Source organism: Taurulus bubalis (genome assembly GCF_910589615.1).
Source record: "Taurulus bubalis genome assembly, chromosome: 10".
Lineage (NCBI taxonomy): Eukaryota > Metazoa > Chordata > Actinopteri > Perciformes > Cottidae > Taurulus > Taurulus bubalis.
In genome coordinates, this window is record NC_136598.1 from 13,707,535 (window position 1) to 13,732,634 (window position 25,100).

The 25,100-nt window shown below is 42.4% G+C and overlaps 1 protein-coding gene across 1 annotated transcript; it reads right to left on the reverse strand.

The window, feature by feature from the left end:
- Positions 1 to 11,507: 11,507 nt before the first annotated feature.
- On the reverse strand, positions 11,508 to 21,725 carry bmp16 (bone morphogenetic protein 16; the record flags this gene model as incomplete). The annotated part of the gene is made up of 4 exons (XM_079224785.1): positions 11,508 to 12,583; positions 13,474 to 13,850; positions 20,628 to 20,711; positions 21,703 to 21,725. 4 exons carry the CDS (start codon positions 21,723 to 21,725, stop codon positions 11,508 to 11,510), a joined length of 1,560 nt encoding a protein of 519 aa, XP_079080911.1.
- Positions 21,726 to 25,100: the final 3,375 nt, after the last annotated feature.

Genomic DNA, 25,100 nt, shown 5'->3' on the forward strand with positions numbered 1-25,100 from the left:
TGTTGGACCGACTTATTCCTTAGCATACACTCACGACGTCGCTTACAATATAACAAAACAAAGACAGGAAAAAGATGGCGTTCCAAGAATTCCCACATGTCTTAATCATTTTGGTGAAATTGACTTACAACAAATAGTCTAACAAAACATGATGTGCTCATCAGAACTCATACGACAGCAGTACGATCGAACACTTGTATGTATTCAACAGAAAATAAATAACCCAACCCATTTTTATAAACCTAGCAGCATTGTGTAGGTGCACACTGACCAGATAATGTTTTTTACGTCAAATTTGATGGTTTCCCTAATATTCTTGCTATTTGTCCTATTGCTATACACTGTATATGTAGAATGGATATACACACTTTTCTCTTGCTGTTGTCTAGGATTTAATACAGTCAAACCTCTGAGCCTTCGGTTTCCGAGCTACTTCCTGAGTAAATTAATTCAAATGGCGTGTGTGATGGTTTTTGATCTTTCCATACTGTGACCAGACCACAATCAGAATGTCTCTCTTACTCCCAAACATAATACTATTTCATCTTGCAACAATTTTTTCCAGGCATCTTCAAAACAAGTATAATATCGACACCTGCTATAGTGCTCATTGTTATTACAACAGACTTTGTTGACGTCCCGTAAATGCTCAGATGGAAATACTCCATAGCCTCTTGCTGGCCTCACTTTTCTTTCCTCACTCTTCCTTCCTGGTAGCATCCCTACACGCACACGCGCGCACACACACACACACACACACACACACACACACACACACACACACACACACACACACACACACACACACACACACACACACCTGATCTTGACTCAGACCAAGTTTTGGAATCTGCAGGACCATGTGGTCTGTTTTGTTCGAGAGTTCTCGCTTCCAGTAAACCACGGATCTCGGCTAGACATCTGGTTGATGGTGAACTTGTCTGGATTTTGAATTAAAGAAAAGTTTGTGTTTTAGTACAGCCGGAAAAAAAGTAGAGGGGAAATAATACATCAACTAAAGAAATGAAAGCTTTACAACAGGCCACGAAGAATATTGTGTTTCTACAAAAACATTATTTTTAGAGCAGCCGGCCACAAACACCTGACAACTGATTATCCACTAAGATCCTCCCCTATGTGGTTGTGGTTGCTATGCCTGTCAAGCTTCCTGCTCTAGCACAGCACATTCACATTTTACGATAATGGTGGTGGATCATTGATCCTCAAAGTGGGGTCCGTGGGACTCAGGGGGTCTGCCAATTAATTAACCATATTATAAAATTGTGCTGTATCATTAAAAATAGAGATGCGGACCATTTGCACCAATAAAACAAGCATAATGTCTCCATTACGCTCACCCACGTAAGCTCTGGGTCAATAGAAATGCTGACACACAGCACTATCTTCATTATTTTCAAGATGAAAGTCCGTTTTAGACTGGTAAATTTAAATTACATATTAGGACTATGCCATTCTTGCTACTGTTTATTCTCGGAAAGGTAACAAAAAACAAAATCTTGTACATACCGATCATCTTTTACAACACGCCTCTTCAATGTGTGGAGAAATCCAAACCCTGACATTCTTGCCTTGCCAATAGATTTACTCATTATTATTTTTACACACTTTTATGGATCCTGATGTTTTGATGAAGTGAACAGTTTACATTTAGGAGAGCTTTTGGGCATGCCAGCAAAGTTGACTTAAGACATTATATTGAAGAATATACAGTATTCAGTACACATTTATGTTTTATGGTCCCTCAAGAGTTTCAGTTCATCTCTTGATTTTCAGACAGAATAATTGAGTCTTCACCAGCCCACCAGAGGAGATTAGAGAATATCAGTCTTTCCATCGCTTTGTCGCATACTGTTCCCACCCTTTTTCCCTTTGGAGTTACAGCTCAATGCAGCTGGAAACAAATGCATAGCGAAAGGGGAAAGGAACGGAGGAAACCCTTTTCCTCTGAACCAGGCCAGTGCTTTCTTCCCCTAATAGATGAACACCAGTGATATGGTAACAGATTTAGGAGGCATGTCGTCCGTTGCCTTCTCTTGCAGAGATGAAGGGTCTGGAAGAGGGTGTTTATAACACACATTATCATGTCTTAAATAAACAAAAATCTGGGAAGGTGGAAGTTTTAATGCTGTGGTTGTGTGTACGTGTGTGTGTGCGCTATACGTGCATTTGTGTTTTGGGGCCTAAGAAAGAAAATGCATCCGTGCCCGTCACAATTATGTTAAGCAGCTGAGTGAAATATTTACCACTCCTGTACTCCTAATGGCGCCAACGGGTGCTACTATGCTAATGTTTATTGCAAATGTCACCACATTTCAGAAAGAGAGTCAAATTGTGTTTTTCTAACACATGGTCGGATATTCTGCCAGGCGAATTTGCTATCTGTTCAGGTCTAATAGTGAGGTTTATTTGTTATTGTACAGTTTCGGAAATTCAGAAATGTAAGTGAATCTTTTTGTCCTAAGTTGTTTGAACAAATGTCCATTGGCCGTTTTATGGTCAGACAGAGGTACTCTTTTTTTAGATGACAGTAGATTGCTCCTGCACAGTGGCATAAACAATTTCGGAAAACACAGTCAATATTTGCTCGTAAGAATAAAAAAAGATAAAACAACACTATTCTTAGCCTTATAATTAAAAGGCCAGACAGATCAAACAGAACCGAAAAACCACAAAAGAGGGATGAGGGTGGAGGAAGTCGAGGTGCAGAGCAGGGGAGGGGAGCTGGAGGAAAGAAAATGTGAGATCAGGCACAAATCTGTGGGGAAAGCGCAGCTCGGGCCGGACGAGTTCACAGATGTTTTAAAGTGCTAATCTAATCTTTATGCCAGGCCTTCTCCCTCCTCTCTTTCTTTCCCCTCTCCCTGTCTCAGTTTTTTTTCTTTTCCTCCCGTTACTTTTTCGGAGAGAGTTTGGAAAGGCTGCGGCCTGCCTTAATGCATCTCAGGAGCATCATGTACCGCTGCTGCTCGGTGATGGGCCTAGTTATTGGTGCGCCTGTTATCAGCCCTGTTTTCAGACTTAGATACATATGCAATTTCAATGAAGGAGTCTGGATCTGAGAAAAATTATAGTGAAAATATTCTGTTACAAAGCTACCTATGAGACAAGATGAACAAAGAAGGGTGGGATGATCTTTTCTTTATTAAGAAAAATCTCCCATGGTGAACAAGTTCAATCTGACATCGTACTGGTCCAGACTTTACCTGTTATTTAAGCTCAGCCAATCGTGTGTTGAAGCTGTATTATATGGTTTTAATACAGGATGAACCGGGGATTGACCTCTCATGTTTGTGAAATTAATACATTTAAGCACCATTTTGAGTTTTAAGTAATTTTCTTTTGTTGTCCCTCTCTTCCAGGATTTTCCCTCTTGACGTTTCTGCCTTTTGAACACTCACAGCTCCCTTATTCAGCCGATGTGCTTGCACAGGAGTTAATCTCACTTCGCAGAATTTAACAGTAAACCCAAATCCTGTGGTTTAAGCCCCTCCCCTCCTGACAAGTTAGACCAGAAACAAAGAAATCACAAAACCAGGAAATATAGCCAGAGATTAGAGGTACATGTGTAAGAAATAAAGCACCTTTTTTTCGGCACGAGTACATGAGACTAACATATCATATCCACATTGTGTGATTTTTACTTTATGTATTTCACTTTTTCATTTATGTTTTTTACTTCTCCAGGTGATAAAGGATAGGATGTATACTTTATTCATCCCAGAGGGGACATTTGCTAAAGGATAGGAGGATCGGTGGATGTGGTTACTCATCATTGAGCCTGGTGTTTGCTTCCTGTGTTATTCTGTGACAGGGCATTCCTACGATGACTCCTGGTTACCGACCACGTAGCACTTTGAATGTGCAAATCATAAAGTACACCACGATGAATCCAAACTGGCAACCGCCACCAAACCTCCACTCACATCCTTCTGTTGCTCTCTCTCCTTCGTCCCTATACCCTCCTTTTGCTCCCTTTTCCTCTGTGTGCTGCTAAACATCTGGAGAAGAGCGACATCCTCGTAGTAAACAGACCAACAGCTGTCCACCAGCTCCTGTCTTTTCCCCCTGCCATCTCTCTCTTCCTTCATCACTTGATTCCTTCCAATAGTTCTCTCTCCTTTTCTTCACAGGCTGTGTTTCAGTCATTCTGTACCCTCCTCTCTGTTTGTTTCCTGTCTGTTGGCTCATCAACATCTAACCATCAGTGATGGATCTGTTTACACTGCTTTTACCCAGCTGGTCTGCGCCTTGTGATTTGAGCGAGGGAAGACACTGAGGACACAGATTGAGTTAAGGTCACAGGGAAAGTCAGATTTTCTGACTTTACTAAATAGTTTCAAAATAGTTTTAGTAATAAAAGTAAAGATAATTGCAATGTATTATGAGTTTAGTTTTAACTTTGGTAGTTTGGGCTCACGATAAAAATAACATTGTACATTGTGAATACGGCACAATCAGACAAATGTAGAGGGGCATGGTAATGATACTCATGGTCTCATATGGGTTGCAACTACAGTGTTTGTTTTGATCAGTAAAGCATGCCAGAATGAGTGAGACTTTTTGACGCCTGCATTTTGCATTTGCTTTGCAATGAAAGATTACTACCAGGATTTAAGATTCGCTCACTTTCCATTTTCTCATTGAATGAAGTGGTTTTAGTTGTAAGCTAGACCATAGGCCTGTCACATGTTTACAACTTGATGTTTATCTGACCTCTTATGTTTTTTACCGCGTTGGACATTGTTTTAGTGATGTTCTTGTCCAGATCTCAGTGATTATTTTGGTGATTTTGTGATTTTTTTTCAATTTTTTTACATTTGAACTTTTATGTTGACTGTTCCAGGGGAGAATACAGAGGTAAATGTTGTGGGGACACCGCAGAGTCCAAATATTTGCCTCCACCCTCAGCACAGGGCCAATTAAAACTGAATTGAACTTATGAACATCCCCTCCCTCTTCTCAACTCCAGTGGTCCCTGTACGCATGCCTCGATTGTCAAGAGCAAATCAGAGGCGGTGAGAGAAAGAAGGAAAAGCAGAACGGAGGGAAGGAATGAGTGCAATTCCCGTTCAAGCAGGGACAGCAGCCGCATTGTGAGACACCTGTGAAAACATTATTTTTCATCGTTGAGCTGTAAGGGAAGACAGAGATGAGATGAACACATAAATGAAGCGATGGACAGACGACAGAGGAGGGAAAATAAAGGAGGTGCATGGTGAACAGACTGTCGTTGGTTCATTTAGTGCTTAAACTGGTATACATTTTCATAAAGATGCTATCTGGAACATTCAGGGAGACACAACTGACAAGGATGACTTTAGGACGACAGCTGTTCCTTATGCAACCTCTGCACAGTTACATCAAAAACACATTCACATATGAGTCGGGGAAAAAGAGACGTGCACATGGAGAGACAGACTGCGGGGGTCAGGGTTCTGTCTCGTGACATGGCGGCTTCCTGTTGGCTTTCCCGCCGTTTCAACATGCTGCACCTGCTTCACTCTGCGACCCAGAGGTCCAGCTTTGCTCATGCGGTTTCAGTATGAGTCTTTCTTTGAAGCTCGGAAGCTAAACCCAAAACTCTCACTATCTGTTTTGTGTGTTCCAGACTGAAACCACCAACTCAGCAGCTGCAGCAGCAGCACACAACTGGTAGATACATCCACATCTGCTGTAGTGATTTGGGACACTAGCATTTTATTGTATGACACACGATATGTATCAAACTGCAATTTAGTGTACTTAAGGGGTTAGCATGATTGAAAACTACTTCCGATGTCCAAAAGGGAATATTTTGCAATCATTTAGGGTCGGTGACCCCGGCAGTATAAGTGATGCCCCGGTACTTCTGCTGCTGGTATATCACTGTCATCTTGGCTTTTATTTATCATCACTGTTTAAAAAATCTGCAGGCAAACAGTGTTTGTAGATGCGTCTATTTGTCAAAACCACACATTTTCCCAATAACTGATGTCCTCTCAGTATCGAAAAGGATTTGCAACAAAGGGTTTCCAAATGTCTAAACCATTCTGTCTACATATACTTGTGTATTATTGTGTGTACACAATGGTCAAATGCATTGCTTATTAGATCATCATATTGAAATATAAATAGAAGTAATCCAAGATGTGCTTTAGACAGGTATCATTAAATGTTATACTGTATATGTGCAGTGGGTGGGCTGCACAGTTGACCCGGCAGTCTAAGGAGGTGGGAGTATGTCGTTTCTGTGGAGCAGGCTGTCAGTCTTCCGGGGACACGAGGGACACTCGAGGCTGCCTCTGTCAGGGGCCAGGTCTGTCAGTGTGGGTGGGAAGACTGGCAGGCCAGTCCTGATGAAATCTGTCCACACTCCAGGAACCAGGAGGCAATCCCCATGTATGACATATGTCTGTTGAGCCATTGTTGATATATATATATATATATATATATATATATATATATATATATATATATATATATACGGAAATTACAGTGTACAATCATACACAATTTTTGTTCTTCTTTAAATTGAAAGATTGGTATATATAAGTTACTATAACTCATGCAGCATGCATGAAGGAAAAACCAAACCACAAAGCTCAAGATATACTGTTATATTCACCGAAAGATAAAGGTACTGCTGGTGAAAAATGATTTTACAAACTACACTTTCCATGAATACACTTTTGTATTATGGGCCAATTTTGAATAAATTCCGCACTGAGGCTCTGGACATCAGTGCTGTTTAAAATCCTGGCTGCAGCTGGGCCCTTTTTTGTCAACTAACTGGTTGTAATGATCTAAAAACCCCAGACAGAGCATGCCCACTCTTTGTGTCAATAACTCTCTTTAATGTGAGGCATTTGCTCTCCCTCCTGCTTTCCTGGTGCTTATCTGGCGTTCATCACAGATACATCCAAACACAAAGATACAGCCATGTGTCCGAGCGGCCCTGTCACTCGGAGTAACCCTCCATTGCTCCTCCGTAGGCCCATGAATGATTTATGGACTGAGGGAAGGTGCTCCTCTGGGCTGACTGGATCAAGGCTGCTGATAGCCAGCCTTAAACAGCCTCCACACCTGACAAGATAATCCTGGTCATATCCTGTCTCTGTGATCCACAACCTCATCCTTAAGAATTCATAACCAGAGGACCTGTGAGAGGAAGGAGACGACAAGAAGAGAAACATATTTCAAAGGTAGATATTAGATCAAGGCAGCGTACAGCTTGGATGAAGGGTGAGGTCAAAGTGTGATGAACTAGCACTGCAACATTTACTGACTCTCAAACAAAACAAAGAGCTTTAATGTTGTAAAAATGGTATATTCTTTATAAACTTGTTCAAGCTCTTGATTGAAGTTGTTTCCAGGGAGTGAATATTAAAACCCCATATTCCATGTTTTTAAGGCTCCAACATTCCATTAGATAGTAATATTGTAGATGTATTCAGCCTAATTTTGTACAAACTTCCTCAAAGTTCAGCCTGTGATATTTAATACCATTGGAAGATTCAAGATCTCTTCATGAATTATAAATACATTTCTGTGGGTTTGAACAAAGTTTAGCTATAATAGGTGTGTAATGACTGTCCCACCAGAAGGATGAAAAGCGATATTTTGGTTTCATAAAACCTTATTTTTGTAGTTTTGGCCATCACCCTGTCATGTCCCGGCACATAAGTCATGACAAAGGGAGTGAGGGACAAGGATGTAAACTGAAAGGTAAAGTTCATTGACTACAACTACCCAAAATAGATTGAGGTTAAGGGGTGTGTTAATCAGTGTAACCAGTTTGTCAGCAGACTATGGTTGTGTGATGAATGCAAGGTATTGAATGGTGTCAAACCTAAACTTTACACATGGTAAAAGCCAACCAAACAAGAACATGATCCTGGAGGAGGAAGAGAGAACATAGACTGGAACAGTCCTAGAAGACTGACCTAGTTACACTGAATCCACCTACCAGGACCTGTTGGGCAGCACAGACAGACACAGGAGAAAACACACACAGCAGGAGGGCTGGTACACGTCTGTCATTAATAACGTCGCAATAACACTCAAGGAACACAAGTCAGACAATCACAATACAACGATACCTTTAAAGGTTTAGTGTTTAGGATCTGGCGGCATCTAGACGTGAGGTTGCACATTGCAGCCAACTGAAACTTCTCCCGTGTGCGAAGCATGTAGGAGAACTACGGTGGCCAACACGAAAACACGAAAACGCTATTGTCCCTAAATCTAGCGCCAGTGTCTGGTTTGTCGGTTCTGGGCTACTTTAGATACATGCTGGCCAGCTCTGTGAAGAGTGGTCACACCTTTTTTAGATATAAACAGCTAATTCGAAGGGCATGAAAGTAAAATTATTCCTATTTTCAGGGTATTATACATTAAAGGGAAAACATATTATATTACATTTCTGCCAATAGATTCCCCTAAATGTTACTCACTGTAATCCAGTGGTTCTCCAATTTTTTTTAATACTTTTGTAATATGTGAAGTTCTCAATAAAGTTCTTGAAATAAAGAAATTCTGCCTCCCCCCGCACCCCACCTGAAATACCTCCGCGCCCCACTAGAGGGGCACTTCCCACAATTTGAGAACCACTGCTGTAATGTAAGGTGCCGAGAGAGGGACATTTCACATATCATTGAATTATTTTGCAATCCAATCAGCAGCACATTTAACAAACAGGTCAGGACTTATCAATACTCACTCCTCTCCCGTCAGAATGAGCGACGCATGGACTGTTAAACACCTGTTTCTGATCTAGCAGCTGGGAGAAGATTGAGTTGATAGGTCAGGTCAAAAGAGGAAAGAGGTTTAGAAACAAAAACTGAGTCAAGATGGGCAGATGATTGACAAATAGGCTGAGATAAAAACCGCGGTTGAAGTACTTGTGATTTGCAAAGGGCAGGCTGAAGGGTGAGAGAGAGAGATAAGTCAGGAAAGGTAGAATAGGGAATGGATTGTAGGTGAAAGAGTGAGTAGGGGGCCATGGAGGAAAAAGGCCAGAGGTTATCAGTCAACCACTAAGTGAACCACGATGTGTTACAGCCCATGAGATGAAATATACTGGCACTAACCCAAAGAGTTATCTACAAGAGCCGAGGCACAAACCATCTGTGAACATGATGTCATGTGAAACATCCTATGTATCTTTTTTCTGCCTCCTGCTTCCTGGTGTTACAACCACCTTCAAGATAATGTGTACAGTATTTTATATGTTTATAATTACTGTTCTGGATTTAAAATTCAACCGTCATTTATGGCAGTAAATCCATGAGTAAAACATCATATATTCCTGGGAAGTAGTAATATAGCAAAAGTAAAGAGAAGAAGAGTATATAAAGTGAGCCTGTAGCATCCCAGTAACTATAGTGGCTTGTCGGACATTACTGGGTAACGCACAACTCTTTTTTCTGCTTTCTATCTAACATAGACCAAATCCCATCCTTCCCCTCACAGGTTGTGGGCTTCAGACACCTGTGAGCTGCCGTGAACTTGCCCATCTGGGGGTGGCTGCAGAGGGCAGGGCCCTCTTCTGAGAACACGCAGGAATGTGGAAGTCGAAGATGCTGTTGAGTTGGTTTGACCCCTGCATTAAGGAATGACCTGCAGCCAGGTGTGGAAACCTTTGCTCCTGCATCTTTCTTCATCTACATGTTCTGTCTTTCCGCTTCCACGTGTGATATCTGGGATCAGACACATGTGTGCACTGTTCCCGGGAAGTGGTGTGAAGTAATACAGTGGTTCACAGCAAGGATGCACGTTGGAGATAAGACATTTCCCTTGAATTTAAAGCTCACAGCTGTTTCGATGTGAGAATTTGAAGCTACTTCCTTAGCTAAAGTATCATATCCACAAATCTGTTTAAATCTCTCTGTGGAACTTCTGGCTTCTCTTTTTCTTCCTGAACATGGCTATAATTCCATTGTAGGCTGAAAAAAATAAAAGCGTTTTTATGCCCCAGAAAAAGAAAAGAGAACTTGCAAAAAGAAGAAATTGATTGATGCAAAAGAAAAGTCATGTGGACAGTTGTGCTGTTTGCTTTGTTTATTAGAGGTATATTGTCAAACATTTTACAAGCTGTTGCTTAACATTAGAGAGGAAAATGCAACACGGAAAAACATTTACTAAGCTCAGCAGAGAACACTTTTAAAGCCCCTGTTTGAAAGGCACTAAAGTCCCAGTTTTAATGTCGGTCCTGCTTTTTTTTTTCTTGACACATGCAGACACAACTAGCAAAGACACCTGTTGTTACACACTTCAGTAGCTACAATACACAGAGCTTTCAATTGACTTGTTAGTTGAGCTTTTAAAGGCAACACCACTTATGTCTGCTATCATGTGTAGGACACCAAAATGTGTGAAATGATAAGGTGGAACGTTTAAGTAACACAGACTGTTGATTCAATACACTGAACATTTGTACGGTTGTAAAGCTACCATAAATTACTTCATGTGGACGACAGGCTTTCTTATTTTGTTTGCTGTATGCTCCGCTGAGTGCAGGTATCTTAAATATGTTCAAGATTAAATACACCATATTGCTGCTACTTAAATACATAATGTGTTTTTTAAGTTAGAATCGTCATTCAGTGGAATTATGTAAAATCACAAGTCAACCATCACTTGGATTTTCTTCATGTCTGTAAAATAAATGTACATAAAAAAAAATATTTTTTTAAATAATAGTGATAGTAGTACATTCAAACAATAGCATAATAGTTCCTCAGCATTATTGTTGTGGTTTTAAATAGCTTGTGATGTAGGGCACAATGTAGGGGGCAGTCTGAACATTCGCATTACAGATGCGCCCTACTTCTTAGTTCAAATACTGCAGAAACATCACTGTCACACAAAGTTTAGATGCTGTACTAGTGCCATTGTCATATTGCTAATGCTGTTGATCATCAGATCATCAGGAAGTCAATGAGGAAGTTACAGGATTCTGCTCCAGAGCTTAAATTGTGTGTCCACTGCTAAACACATGTGCATGTGCCCGTCAGACATATGAGATGAGTGGCAAACACTGGGATATAGAATAGACGCCATCTGATATTAAAGCGCTGGCTTCTCATGAGAGAACAAGTAGCCTGTTGGTTGATGGTGTAAACAGCTGCATCATCACTAAATGGTAAAACGTGAAAATTATTCCTGGCAGTACATCTGTGTTGACCATATTTCTGCTTCCTCTGCCTTATTGTCTAACTATTTATCCTGTTGTGTAGCAGATTATGTTTGTTCACTCTTTGTCTTTGTCTTTCTATGTCTGACCCTTATAATCTATATTTAGCTGCTATATCCATTCTCTTATCTCCCTCATCTCCCCTCACCCTTCCTAAGCGGTTACATTTGTCTCTATCAGTCTCCATGTCTGTTTCAAGTTAGCTGGCGTCTCTTCTTCCCACCATCTGCCTTTTCATGCTTCTGTTTTTCTCCTATTCCCTCGATGTTCCTCCATCCACGTCTGGCTTTCTCTGGGTAAGTTCTCCAGTCCACTACCGGCAGCCGCAGCCTTCCACCACCATGTCCTGGTAATTCTTCAGCACCACTCGGTCTTGAGGGTCCAGGTAGAGCAGGGCGATAGGGCTGAGGGAGGTGGGGACGCAGCAGGCCCGGGGCACTGCTCCATTCACAGAGTTCACCAGAGTTTGCACCATGGCGTGGCTAGAGGAGTTCATGTGATCGGCCAGAGGAAAGCGACACTCTCCCAGGCAGAAGAAGGCGTCGTAGCCGCTGGGTGCAATGATCCACTTGTGCCAGCCCACATCGTTGAAATCTACATACAGAGGATGACGGCGACATCTGTTACGAGAAAGGCGCTTCAGTTTCGCAGCACGACCACCATTTCTTTTCACTCTCCCCCCATCGCTCCAACTAACCCCTCCTTTAACACCCCCCCAGCCTGGCACCGCATCCCCTGTTTTTCTGGCCCTGCCCGAGGCTTGGTCTCTATTGCGGCCCTTGCTGCTGCTCCTGCTCCTGTCTTTTGTCTCTTTTCTCCCTCTCATCCTCTGGCCTCCATTGGGGGTCCTCCTGCTATGTTTGACCAAGGGCTCTCCACGGCCGTCGTGACTATAAGTCACCAAGAGGGGTCTCTCCTGGGCCCAGCTGTGATCGTCCTGACCCACAGACCTGCATACTCTCAGATGTCCCTGTTTGTGTTTCTCTGCCTCCTCCTCAGCTGTGGCAAGGAAGGGGCTCTGTTCAGGGATCAAAGTGGTGCTGTTCTCAATTCTGACCTCCAGGAGGAAGCCCAGACTGCCAGTCCCAGCAAGGGCCTTATGAAGGAGCTCTGCATTTAGGCTAAAAGCCTCCCAGAAACCACTTGCTCTATGACTGTGGAGGCCGGTGGTGAGTAACCTTGTCTCCAACAGGGTGGGCTCAGGGTCCTCATGGCGCCCAGTGAGGTATAGGTTTAGTCTGTGGACCCCAGGACCCAGTGAGGCTCTGTCACTGCGGAGGAGACGGAGCTCAGCAGAGAGCACCCTCTCATCCTGAGGGATGGAGGAAACATTGAAGGAGATGTGCACCCTCGTACGATCCACTGCTAAAGGACTGTCTCCAAGGGGCTCTAAGAGAAAGAGGAAGAGAGACACGGGAGTATGGGAGTTCAGTGGGGTTATTTACACTCAACGGGACACAAACAGCCGTGGCTACATTAGTCAGATTTGTCATTTGCCAGATATTTATTAAATGATTTTAATAGCAGGAAAATTGCCAAATGATCTACTAATATTAGCAAATAAGTTATGTTACTAGGGTGGATAGCTCACATTGACACTATAAGTTCCAACTTTTACCTTTTGCCAGAAGATATTGAGGGAATTTAATCACTACAAGCATTATTGTGTACTTTTGTGAATTGTACATTGTATTTATTGTATCAAGGCTGGATTACTTTTATTTTAGGCTCTTAAGCAGTCAACCACAACCACTCCTACACTAACATGCACTGGGTGATTCAAAATCTGCTGCTGTCAAAATATAGTTTCACGAGCTTCATCATGTTAGTTTATTACTGCCACATATTCCTAAAAAAATTGTGTTGAACAAATTAAACTAAGAAAAGATGTGTGTCAACTTGGAGGTGACTGGCAGAGCAATAGGTGAGGGAACGGCGGGCAAATAAATGCTTGCCCTGGGACTCGAGCCGTCATCAGAACTGCAGAGCAAAGTCTAGAACACACTCAGTGTTTCTTAGTATGCTCTCACACATGTCTTGAAAGAAGACTTGTAAACAACCCATCTTATCAGAGCGCACAGATGGCTCTTACTTATGGTGAGTCACAACAAACATCTGCCATAAATAGGATCTGTACAGTTCATCTGTGGGAAATAAAAGAAGGAACAGCTTCCTTGAAACAAAGGTTCAAAGGTCAAACAATAATGTTTAGAATACCTTTTTTTTATTACAGTTAAATAGGTTGACAGTATCGCATCATGATGTACCAATGAGCTTACCATTGTGGTGAAAGCTGCGTACGGTGTTGGCTTGCTGAATGTGATGGCTGGGAAAGCTGAACGAGGGGTCCTCCACTAGATGGTACTGCTGCTGGTGGAAGCGGTAAAGATTAAGGAGGTACCCGGGCACCGGCGCTCCGGGCCGAGGGTCGGGCTGCGACTGCAGGCCCAGTCGGCTCAGAAGAAGATTCTGGATGGTCTGAGCCAGACTGGGCTCCAGGAGGAGGGAACCAGCTGGTGGGGGCGACAAGGAGGAAGGCACGGCGGACACCCTGCCATGGTCGATCTTGCTGGTGTCTCCACCCTGGCGACCAGACGAGGCTTGAGGTAGCAGCAGGACCATGAGGAGCAGGAGGTTAGCAGGGAACATGGTGGACCTGGAGGGAGACAGCAAGGTGAGGAGGAACTGTTAATAAAAGACAAATCAATCGACAAAATGATGATGGCAGGTTATGCGTTTTTCATCCTTTTTTAATTTAGGTGCTCAGAATTTTTGTATTCGAGCACAATATGAAATTTGCAAAAGAGACAGCTCCTCTGAGATCCTCCAGGACTCTGTATATCATGCTTATGTCTTCCCCTTCCTGGACACACTAGTTTCTCATCAGTCTTCAGCCTTCATGTGGCATATGTTCAAGAAATTGACTGTCCACATATCCACATGAAGTTGTTTGCTTGTTACGCCTGGTTGTAGAAACAGTGCCACTTTGTTTTTTCTCTGTAAATTTATGGCGAGCTTCATACACCCAAGGGCCCTATATCTCCGAGGACACCTATGCATGAGTAATTAAACTCTGTAATTTAATCATGCTCTGGGTTGTGTGTGAAAGAGATCACAGTGCTGTGAACGAAATACACCTAACATGAATCAACGGCTGTGGACTCTAGTGAAGTGTAATGGAGTTGTAGAGGCCAGTCACAATGACAGTCACTTCTCCTTTCATTTTTAAATCACTGGAGAATATTCATTCAAGCATTCGGTAGCTTTCTATAATGATGTCTGCATGAGTGAAGAAGATTGAAAGCTTTTCATTTAAAGCTGGGGTAGGCAGTATATTTTTGGTGTAACTGGGAAACAAATCCATATGAACCTTTCAGCATTCTTTGATTCAAGTGGTCTAAGAGACCACTAGACTTCTGCACGTGGCTCTGTTTTCAGGCTTTAGAAAATATTGTACGTGATGGGAGAGTTTGTCCAATAAGAGGCCGGGCCATTCACAGAGACGGGGTGTTCCTATTGACCTTGACCTTCATTTTGAACCTGATTCAATGGCGGATTGTCCTGGAGAAAAAGTTGCCGGAAAAAATGCTCTTCCTCCATTGGCAATAAATGACTACGCTGCAAAGCAATTCAAAAAAGGTAAACGCACTGTTTAAAAAGAGAGTCTGACATTCTCTAATAGTTTAGCCTTTTTGCGTGAGCGGTAAGCTCAGCAATACTGTGCATTAATGACAGCTATGGTGAGCAGAAGGCTAAACTATTCGCAACATCTTCTCTCCATCTCTGAAATACTTTGTTGATATTGTGGCTAGCTAGAGCCTCACATCACGTATGTCTTCTCAAAGTTCCTTTCAGGCCCACATGTTTGCAAAGGACAGTACTTTCATTGAGTTGCTGCTATAATGGCATCGCGATCACAATCACGATTGGGATGATAGTACTATTTCTTGATTACTGTACGAAGAATGATGTTTGAAATGAACCATTAGTACTTTTAAAGGTTACTGTCTAAAGCAGGGGTGTCAAACTCATGTTAGTGAAGGGGCCGCATGCTGCCCAATTTGATCTCAAGTGGGCCGGACCAGTAAAATCACAGCATATTAACGCATACATAATGACAATATTTCTCTATGTTTAAATCATTGGTGAAGGTTTTTGGATGATAAACCCTATTTTAAGGTATTTTTACAATAAACTAGAAACATAAAGACCAAAAATTCAGACGTCAGCCCACTGTTTACCTGCCTGGGCTCTCCTCTGCAGATTCCCTCGCAGTGGAGCAATATTTATAGTAATGTCAGTGGTCTAATGAATTCTGACTCTGGGTCAATGTATAGCGTGCCCTAAGGCTGGGCGGTATGGCCAAAAATTCATATCATGGTATTTTGTAAGATTCTGGCGGTTCCACGGTATATCACGGCATTTTTTTAAATTTTTTTCCAAATAAACACATTAATTCATTGAGTCGAAAAGGACCGCCACCGCTCACAACTGGCCAGCAGCTGTTTTGATTGGTACATAGGGTACATCTGGAGGGATTTAGGACCCAGGGGAATACCTTGATAATAGTGGCCCGCAGCCGTAACTTCAGCCGGCAGCAACATTTAATGTTTACAGTCACAGATATGTGTACAGCGGTCTGAGCTACTTACGTCTCACGGATATAAGTTGACTCAGGGTGTGCAAGACATGACATTGCCAAAAGGCATGATGGGTAAAGCCCGCCCACTGTGCTGCACAGGAAAAGACTTCTTACTTCACAAGAAAAGTCTTCCTGTGTGGGCGGTGCCATTTACCCAGCATGCCTTTTGGCGATGTCATTTTTTGCACACCTTGAGTCAAATGAGTTAACATGAGACGTAAGTAGCTCGGTCCGCTGCACCTTCAGCTTGAAGCTGTGAACATTAAATGATGATGCAATTATCCCGCGGGCCTGACTGGACCCCCTGGCGGGCCGGATCCGGCCCGCGGGCCGTATGTTTGACACCCCTGGTCTAAAGTGATCAGGATGAAGTCTGAAATTAATGACGACTTGTATAGGTTTTTGTATGAATTGCATGCTCGTCTGGTGGGAGCGACTTTGGACAGAGAGGGGAGAGCTCCAGGAGAAGGGCTGCATTTTCAAATTCTGACTTTTTCTTTCCATAAAACTGCATGCTCTGGGGTTCCACTTGAATTACAAAATGCTGAAATATTATCAGAGAATCTTTGCCCAATGACTCAAATAATATGCTGCCTACTACATCTATAACAACTTAATTCAATTGACCCTTAAATTACAGGTATATTGACAGCATATAAACAAACTTTAACCAAACCCCAAACATATTTATCATTCAGAAACAGTTGTTGTTGTATGTTGATCCTTGTATATGAATATATATATATATATATATATATATATATATATATATATATATATATATATATATATATATATATATATATATATAGTTACTTGTATAGTATACTTGTATATGAATATATATATACGTATATATATATGTATAAATATATATATATATGTATAAATATATATATATATATATATTTTTTTTTATAAGGGGAGTATTATTTGCACATGTGTCTTTTGGGCTTTCCCCAACGGTAGCATTGTGTTATGAATTCCCTGTCACTAAGATGATCTACCCTGCATCATTCACTTTCTGTTCTTGATTACGGAAGCATAATTCTGACAGATAGCACAACAGCGCTCCTTTACTTGACTGTGTTGATAGAGTAAAGCCTCTTTCAGCTGACTCAACTCAAGTGATCAGCTTATCTCTCCCTCCATGACTATTCTCAGTGCGGGAACAGGACCACAGACAGGGGATCATGTAATTATCACTACGACCTGGCTAACACCCTGCACATCTGTAGTGCAGGTGTTAATAATAACTGACCAGTAATTAGAAACCAGCAAGTTAACAGCCCTCTTTAACAGAAGAGGTTGAGCTGAGGAGTAAAATGGTCAGAGCAAAGGAGTCACAGACAAGACAATATGAACTACAAATTGTGCAACATATAATAGAAGTAGAAGAGAAGTGGATCAGGAACCCATTGTCATCTTGACTAATCAAGTATACAATATCCTTTTTCAAAAGAAAGTGCACCTGTCTTTCACTTATTCAAAGAAGAACTCTAAGCTTGTAATCTCTTTGCCCGTCCGAGTGCTCACATATCTTTCTTCTCAATCTCCATATCTCATCTCTCTAAGGGACAGAGAATTGATTGAGCCCTCTACAGCGAGATAACAGAGCCGTTTATGGCTGAGCGAACACATAATGACACTGTAATGACCGCTAATCTTACCACACTGTCAGAAAAAGGGTTAAAAGGAGTTCAGAGGTGTGAAGGTGTGTACATTTTAATGCATTGTGTGTTGCTCATGTGGTAAGCGGTTCAAAGGGCAGGCCTGGGAAAGTAAGCCACCTCCAAGCGTGGGATTGTTGCTGGCTATCCATTAAACTCCGGCCCCACCCAGGGCAGTTTCACCTGAGGCAACGAAGCAGAGGACAATTACAGATTAGGCACCATGTTGGACAGCCTCTCCCATATTCTTTGAGGGCTTGTAAAGCAGATTAAGGACAACAACACCATCTCTCTCCTGTACTTTCCTCACAAAGTATAAAACCACCCAGGTGACTCTAAGGTTCAAAGGTTCAGTCATCACACAACAGGGTGTGTCATGACCTGCGCTAGGCAGAGAAGCACGGAAAGCGGAGGAAGAGGTTTGCGAGAGGAGACAAGCTTGCCCTACATCGCTTTGACATGCATACTCTGTTCTCCCTGTGTGTCTGTGTTATGACTGGTTCTATCCAATTCAAACTGTACAAAGAGGATCCAGGCCTAAATTAGCATCTTTATGGGTTGTGTACATCCTGATGTCGTCTCATTCCAGTTAGCCGTAAAAAACGACACTTTTATGATAACATCCCCCCAGTTCCTGCTTTCATATCTGACCATCCCTGCCTCACTGTACACTTTTTATATTATTTTTCTCTCTTGCAGGAATGTGGACTAATCAAATGTTCTTGGGGGATAAAGGAGGACAGCTGTGATGATTAATGGATCCATGATAAGGTTAGATGAAGGGTTAGGGCCTCAGCAGCAGCGTTTTTGCGTCGTCTCCCTGTGTACATGCACGCAGCTCAGCCTATTAGAAATATTAGACCTGACCTCCCGAGCAGACAGTGGACGACCCTGCTGCACAACGGACGAGAATCTTCGTCGGCCTGCCCCGTGTCTTTCTGAACTCTCTGATTAAAACCTCTGCCCTCTGACGTCCGTTTCTAACTCCTGCCTTTGTCAGGTTTCTATCTTACTGCCTCTCTTTTTATCTGTTTATTTCAAACCCGGCTCCCTTTCCCCTTCCTCCTTCCACATTCCTTGAACTTTGTCCTTTTGCTTTGTGCTTTATGCTGTCATACAATACTTTTCTTTTTTTACTTTTCTCTTTTCTGTTTCCCTTTTCCTCTCTTTTGATTCATCCATCAATTTTCCTCGTTGCCATATTTCTCTTGTTCTTTCTTGTTAACGATATCTGTTTTTATGCTTCTCTGCATCACCTTCCTATTCCCTAGCTCCCTTTCTCCCTCTCTCCTTTTCTTCCTCTCCCATTAATGTTGCTCTTTTTTTCCCTAGGTTTTAAATGAATGGTGTTTTTGCGGAAGAGTGCGGCAGACTGTTGCCGGGCCAGAGGGCCGGAGTGTCACCGCAGCCGGCTGATTTATCCACCGCTGCTGTCTTCATGTTACGCTTGGTCCCTCAACTTTCCCTTCCTGTTGTTCTTCCCGTGTTTCTTTTCCTAAATTCCTTTTCTCATTCTCCCTGATCCCCCCCTCCCCTTCTAGCTCTCATTTTTCTATACTGCCGTCTCATTCTTTCAGAACATGATACGTGCAGCGTTTATGCCACAGGTTTAATTTTCTCTCTCTGAGCATACTCAAACACTTCAAAATATGTCATGTTGGACAGCCTCCTGAGACCAAATGTGATGTACAGTGTACAGCATGCACACCTGAGAACACTTGTGAGGATACATCTGTATTTACTGCTGCTCTTTTTCCACTTGCAACTGTGCCATATATACTGTATATAAACTGAGCATGCACAATATAGTCTGTATCATTTACTGTGAGGTTATAGCTGCACAATACTCCACATGCTTAACCAGTCATTAATGCCCGACTTTGAGCTGAGGAGTTAATATATAATGGGGGCGAGGTGAAAAATGTCCAAAACAGTTGTGGAGTTGTGGTTCTGCTCTCTAAGACGAAACAGATGAAATCATTAGAACAATATTCTGGGTAGGCTGCTGTGTGGTTTTATTGGACTTTAGAGAACACCCTCTAATTCATCCCAGCTGCACTGATTAGCTGGCTAATGACCCAGATGTCAAAAACACACATGCAGACACACACACACACACACACACACACACACACACACACGTTGAGAACAGTAAATACAGGGTTTAAACACATGCTAACTGCCAGGCTGAGTGAGCACTAACACGTATGTAGAAACACACGCCAAGACGTAGAACTGTGGCGGAGCTGGGTTGTTAATATGTAATAGCGGTTGGAAATAGATTTAGACACACACACACACACACACACACACACACACACACACACACACACACACACACACACACACACACACACACACACACACACACACACACATTCGGTTTAGTGGACATTCTGGAGTGGAGTAGACCCGGTGTTTCCCTGCTTCTGCATCATAACCGACTGATCAGGGACCACATACACATACTTTGTTTTAGTCTCACATGTGTTAGCTTGAAAAGAGCATCAACAGGTTGCCATGTATTTACAACTTTCATCTTGTTGCTTTATTATTTCCTCTTGAGATGCCCGGAGGTCTCAGTGTCACAAGTGCATTGTGGTTAACAGGAGGCCCCGCTGAGGTGCAACACTGCACAAGCATCAATGGAAACATTGACATATCTCACCCGTGACCGCTGAAAGCTCAGAGACTGCTCTCATCGTGTGTCTGACAGCTAAGCCGCGGTGAAATACAGAACAAAAACACACCTCTGCTTTTCACATTAAAGCTGCTGAGCGTTAACACTGAGGGCCAATTCATACTGTGTATGTTGCAGCGGTGGTGAGTTACGTTATGCTCTTTGAACTCATAATGGATGCATTATTCTTGGACAAGTTCCTCACCGGACAAGATTTTGATTGAGCGACGCTGTGCCAGCGAAGTATGCGTGTACATGAATGTGTGTGTGTGAGTGTGTGTGTGTTGTTCCCCAGAGTGACTAATGGTTTCAGCAGCAAAGTTCCTGTGGCCTGTGGCTTGACAGACAGACAGACAGTTGTGTGTGTGTGTGTGTGTGTGTGTGTGTGTGTGTGTGTGTGTGTGTGTGTGTGTGTGTGTGTGAAATGGATGTAGTACTCACGTCCAGGTGTAGTGGGATGTATGCAGAGTCCATGGTTTATCCTTGAGCTCCAGTGTTACGATCCCTCGGCTCTCGCTCCCGCTCCTTTGGACAGATTGGACAAAGTGGACTATTTACCTCTTGTCTCTTTCCTTTTTACCTCTCTCAAGGTAACCCGTGTCTGTCTCTTCTATGTCTCCTATGTAAACCGGCTGTAGGTAATGCTGCTCTCTCCATGTTTTTCTCCCCTCTCTGCTCCCTCGCTCAGCTTCTCATCCTGTTGTCAGTGTCAGATAAGCAAACTCTTAAAAACATCCACCGGCTTCCCCTCTGCCTGCCTGTCTGACCTCTGCAAGTGGGCAACTCCCTTTCTCTGTTGCCAGCACTGGTTGTTCAAAACACACTGGTGTCGGTGCTGTGCATATGGAAGCTGCAGGAGGAAAATGAGTTGTGTCTGTCAGTACTGTATCACCGGCAACAACTCCCTCTAGTTCCTAAACCGCCTTACTATGTCTCTCTCCGTTGCACTTCCCTCTGTTCCTCCCTTTTGTATCTCCTCCCCTTTTCTTCTCTCTCGCTCCCCCCCCCCCACACATACACTCACACGTACACACACACTCACACGTACACACACACATACTTCTTTTTGATTTTTTTATACTCAATACTAAGTGTCCAGCTGGTAAACTCAGTTTAACTGTAATTGACTTGCCTGGCCAGTAAGATCCTCCCAGATAGTGATGTCACTCAGACCTGCCCCAATACATTTACTGTACTGCTGTTATCTCTCTCTCTTTCTCTCTCGCTCTCTCTCTCTCTCTCTCTCTCTCTCTCTCTCTCTCTCTCTCTCTCACACACACACTCTCTCACACACACACAGCTCAGACACACACAAGCAAAGTACACACACTCATGGACATTTTCACACACATTTGATCGTGCTAAAACCAAACTTAACACAATCAAACAGACAAGGATGCACATACACTTTTACACGCACAAACACACATGCATATGACCTTTTCTAGATAACCCCAAGGTCAGCACACAGAAGCAAACAGAGTATTTTCCACAATTCCTCCTTTAACAAACTCACCTGCTGCTTTTCGTGGGCACCATTTTACGTTTCGGCCAACACGAGGCCCCATGACAGGGAATAAGAGCACACAGATTCAGTTATAATAAAAAGGTATGAATGGATGACTCATAACAGCTGCCATGAAGTCACCTCAGTTGAGTTTTGTGATTGGATGGAAGTAAACGTTGAGGTAAAAAAAAAGAAGCTGTATTTCTCCACTACGGGTTGAAGCAAGGTGCATCTGTCCTTTCAACGCAGGGCGGGTGGTGGGGTGAATTGGTATTCATGGGGTGGACCCATGAGAAAACGTCTCTTTAGGATGCATCGTCTCACATATTAGATCTCATCTGGAGAATCGCTAGCCCACGTCCCTCTGCTCCTCCTCTCTGTCCCCTCCACTTGCTCTTCCCGTCCACTGCCGTACAAACACACAGAAAGCCCTAATCCACAGACCTCATTCATCCCGAGGCTGAGTAATTGTCCCAACGCAGAACAACTTTACACACAAACACACACTTGCTCTGCTCTTGTAGCACACACAAATGACTGAATTTTTTATTTATTTTTTATCAGATTCCGGATGCTTTTGTATATCATTTGATGAAATGTGAGGGAATTATTAAATTGGTCATTTGTACATTTTCACACATCTTCGTCTCAACAACAAGAGCATGATCCAAACTTAACTGAAACACCTAATCTATACAGAATGTCCCAATCACCTCAATGAATCGCCTCTCTTGGAGGCATAGTGAGTATATTGAGAGTGTAACCTTCAGCTGAGGTTCAAACTTTCATGTCGGAAACCATCCACCCTGCATTCCGGTAAAGCACTGTACTCGTGTATGTAACAGCAAATATCCTAAAATGTTATTTGGACTATTCCTTTTAGTGAACTATAAATAGAAAGTTACAAAATGAGCCTCCTTCCACTGTTGCATCAATTGTCAGTCACTCTGTGCATCCTGTTTTTTTTAATTAGTGATGAATAACAGGAACAAAAACCAGGGTCTTGCTCTGATCTAACTGTGCATACCTGTATTGTTGTTTCAAACCCCCTTCACCTTCCGTTTCTTTCTTTCTTTTTTTGTCAATTCTCAACCAAAGCCCCTTTTCTTTTTTGTCTTGTCCTTCTCTATCATTACAGAAACCACAAGGGGGACGATGAAACACTCTCTGGGTTTCTATATCATCAATCCTCATTAGACCCTCTGTCCGTCCCCTTGTGCTCAACTCCATTTAACCCCCACCTCCATTATCTGCCATTCCAATTCCCTATAATTTGCTGACTAAAATGGTGTGGTCTTTGTTAGTTAACTGAGCTTTTTCCAAAAGCATACCTACGTTTTTAGATTGATTTCCTACCTTTCAGGCAGCTTTTATTTTAAATAATGTGACTATTAAGGGGACATCTTGTTTTTTTGTTAATGTTGAGGAGGAGCTGTATTTAAACTATTATTTATTGGTGAATTCAAAGGAACTCTGATATTAGAGTCCAAAAACATGTTTGAGAAGACACAGAAGACTAACATGGACACCATTGAAGCATAATGTGAATTTGTTGTTGTAGATTTGAAAGCTTCTTACAAACTTTTCAATGCACTACCTGGGAGAAGTTTACTGTAATTACATTCCCTGTTTGCAACTGCATTACTATGATAACATAAAACAATAAAAAAAGTGAAGTAATGCTTACGGTGATGGATTGCATAACTCAAGGTTGGAGCCTGCAAGCTGTTTTCGAACTGCATTAGCTGAAGCAACAGCTGCCTGGAGTGTAATAGCATCATCATATATAACAGCGAGTCAGGAGAAATGTAAAATGTTAGATACACACATCAATTTCGGAAAGCCTCTGAAACCACACTGGCCCACAGGTGGCCAGTCATTACAAACTCATGTTGAGCAGCCAAACTTTAGAACTTTATATGAAAAGCAGGTTTCCAAAAATATCAAATATGTATAAATTGTGCAGAATCAATCAAGAATATCTCTATTTGATGGGTTTGATCCATTCCCTGTGCACATCATACAGCTGGAACAATCTGATAAATATATAAGATAGTGGGGTTGCCTATAAAATACATTTTCCAACCCTAAAGCTATAATTAAAATAACTAAAAAAAGGACTGACATGATACATTTATGGACCTTTAAAGGTTCTGAGAAGTGTGAGCATTTGTTCTGTAGAAATGGATAAAGGCCTTCATGTTTCAGGCATCCTCTAAACCACAGATCTGGCTTCTCCAAATGAGCAGTAATTCCAGCCTCCAGGTTTCCCATCCTCTGGAAAAGCCGTCGGCTGCCTGTCCCGCTGACTTCCGACGGGGGTGGAGAGATTTTTAAAGTAATACCTCTCTGCCTTCTTAACAAGCCAACCATCCGTCCTGCATCTCAGTGTTCCCACCTCCATACTGCTCCATCCCTCCATGGACACAGAGCGAAGCCTCGTCAAGAGAGGAGGAGGGTGTTTGGAATTATTCTCTGTTCAACTACTTCTTTTCTTCTTTTTCCTCTTTCAGCAAAGTGTCGCACAAAATTGCTCATTGTTCAGCGTGATCATCAGTTATTCAGTGACAGTGGGATGGAGAGCGGCAAATCTGGACAGAAAGGTGACATGGCCTCGTAGAAAGAGCAGAAACGGCTGTCAACACACACACACACACACACACACACACACACTCACACTGTGTGTGTGTGTGTGTGTGAAGTAAAGGCATCCAAGATGATAATGGAGGAATTTATGAGGCTCTTCAGCCCTTCAATAAAAGGTCCAACCATCCACATTATCTGTACACAACACTCAATTAACTGTTGATTGTCACCGAAAGGTACATAATGTGTATTTAAATAATGTCCAGGATTTAGACCGCGTCAAGTTTACAATCATCTACAATAAGTTTTTTTTTATAGTAAAGTCTTTTGTCACTGCAATTGTGAAGTTATTGTTGTAACTTTATGTAGTAAGGGTGATATTAATAAACTTTTGTTGTGTCTTTATTTTTTTATTCTACTGGATCATTGAACAGAAAAAAGGTCTGGCAACAGACAGGATTTCAGTCCAATGCGGCATAAGCAGGCAGGATAAACACAAACACTTCAGCTGGAATGACTCGTGTGGCTAAAGGTAAGGTTTGTATACTGAGGAGCTGATGAGGGAACTGAGGTTGGTGCTGTCGAGCTGAGATGATGATCACACTCAGGACTGCTGGCCGGAGGGAATGCAGGCTCTGAAATGACAGGAGTTGAGAATGAAAGATGCAAAAAGACTTGGTTTCTGCCTTGTAAAGTCTAAATTTAGCCAGACAGATGTCAATATCAGCCAATAGTGCCATGTGTGATAACCTAGACACCTGCTTCAAAAAAATAGAGGCAGCACCTCTACTACTGAGTACATACGATATACATTTACAGTC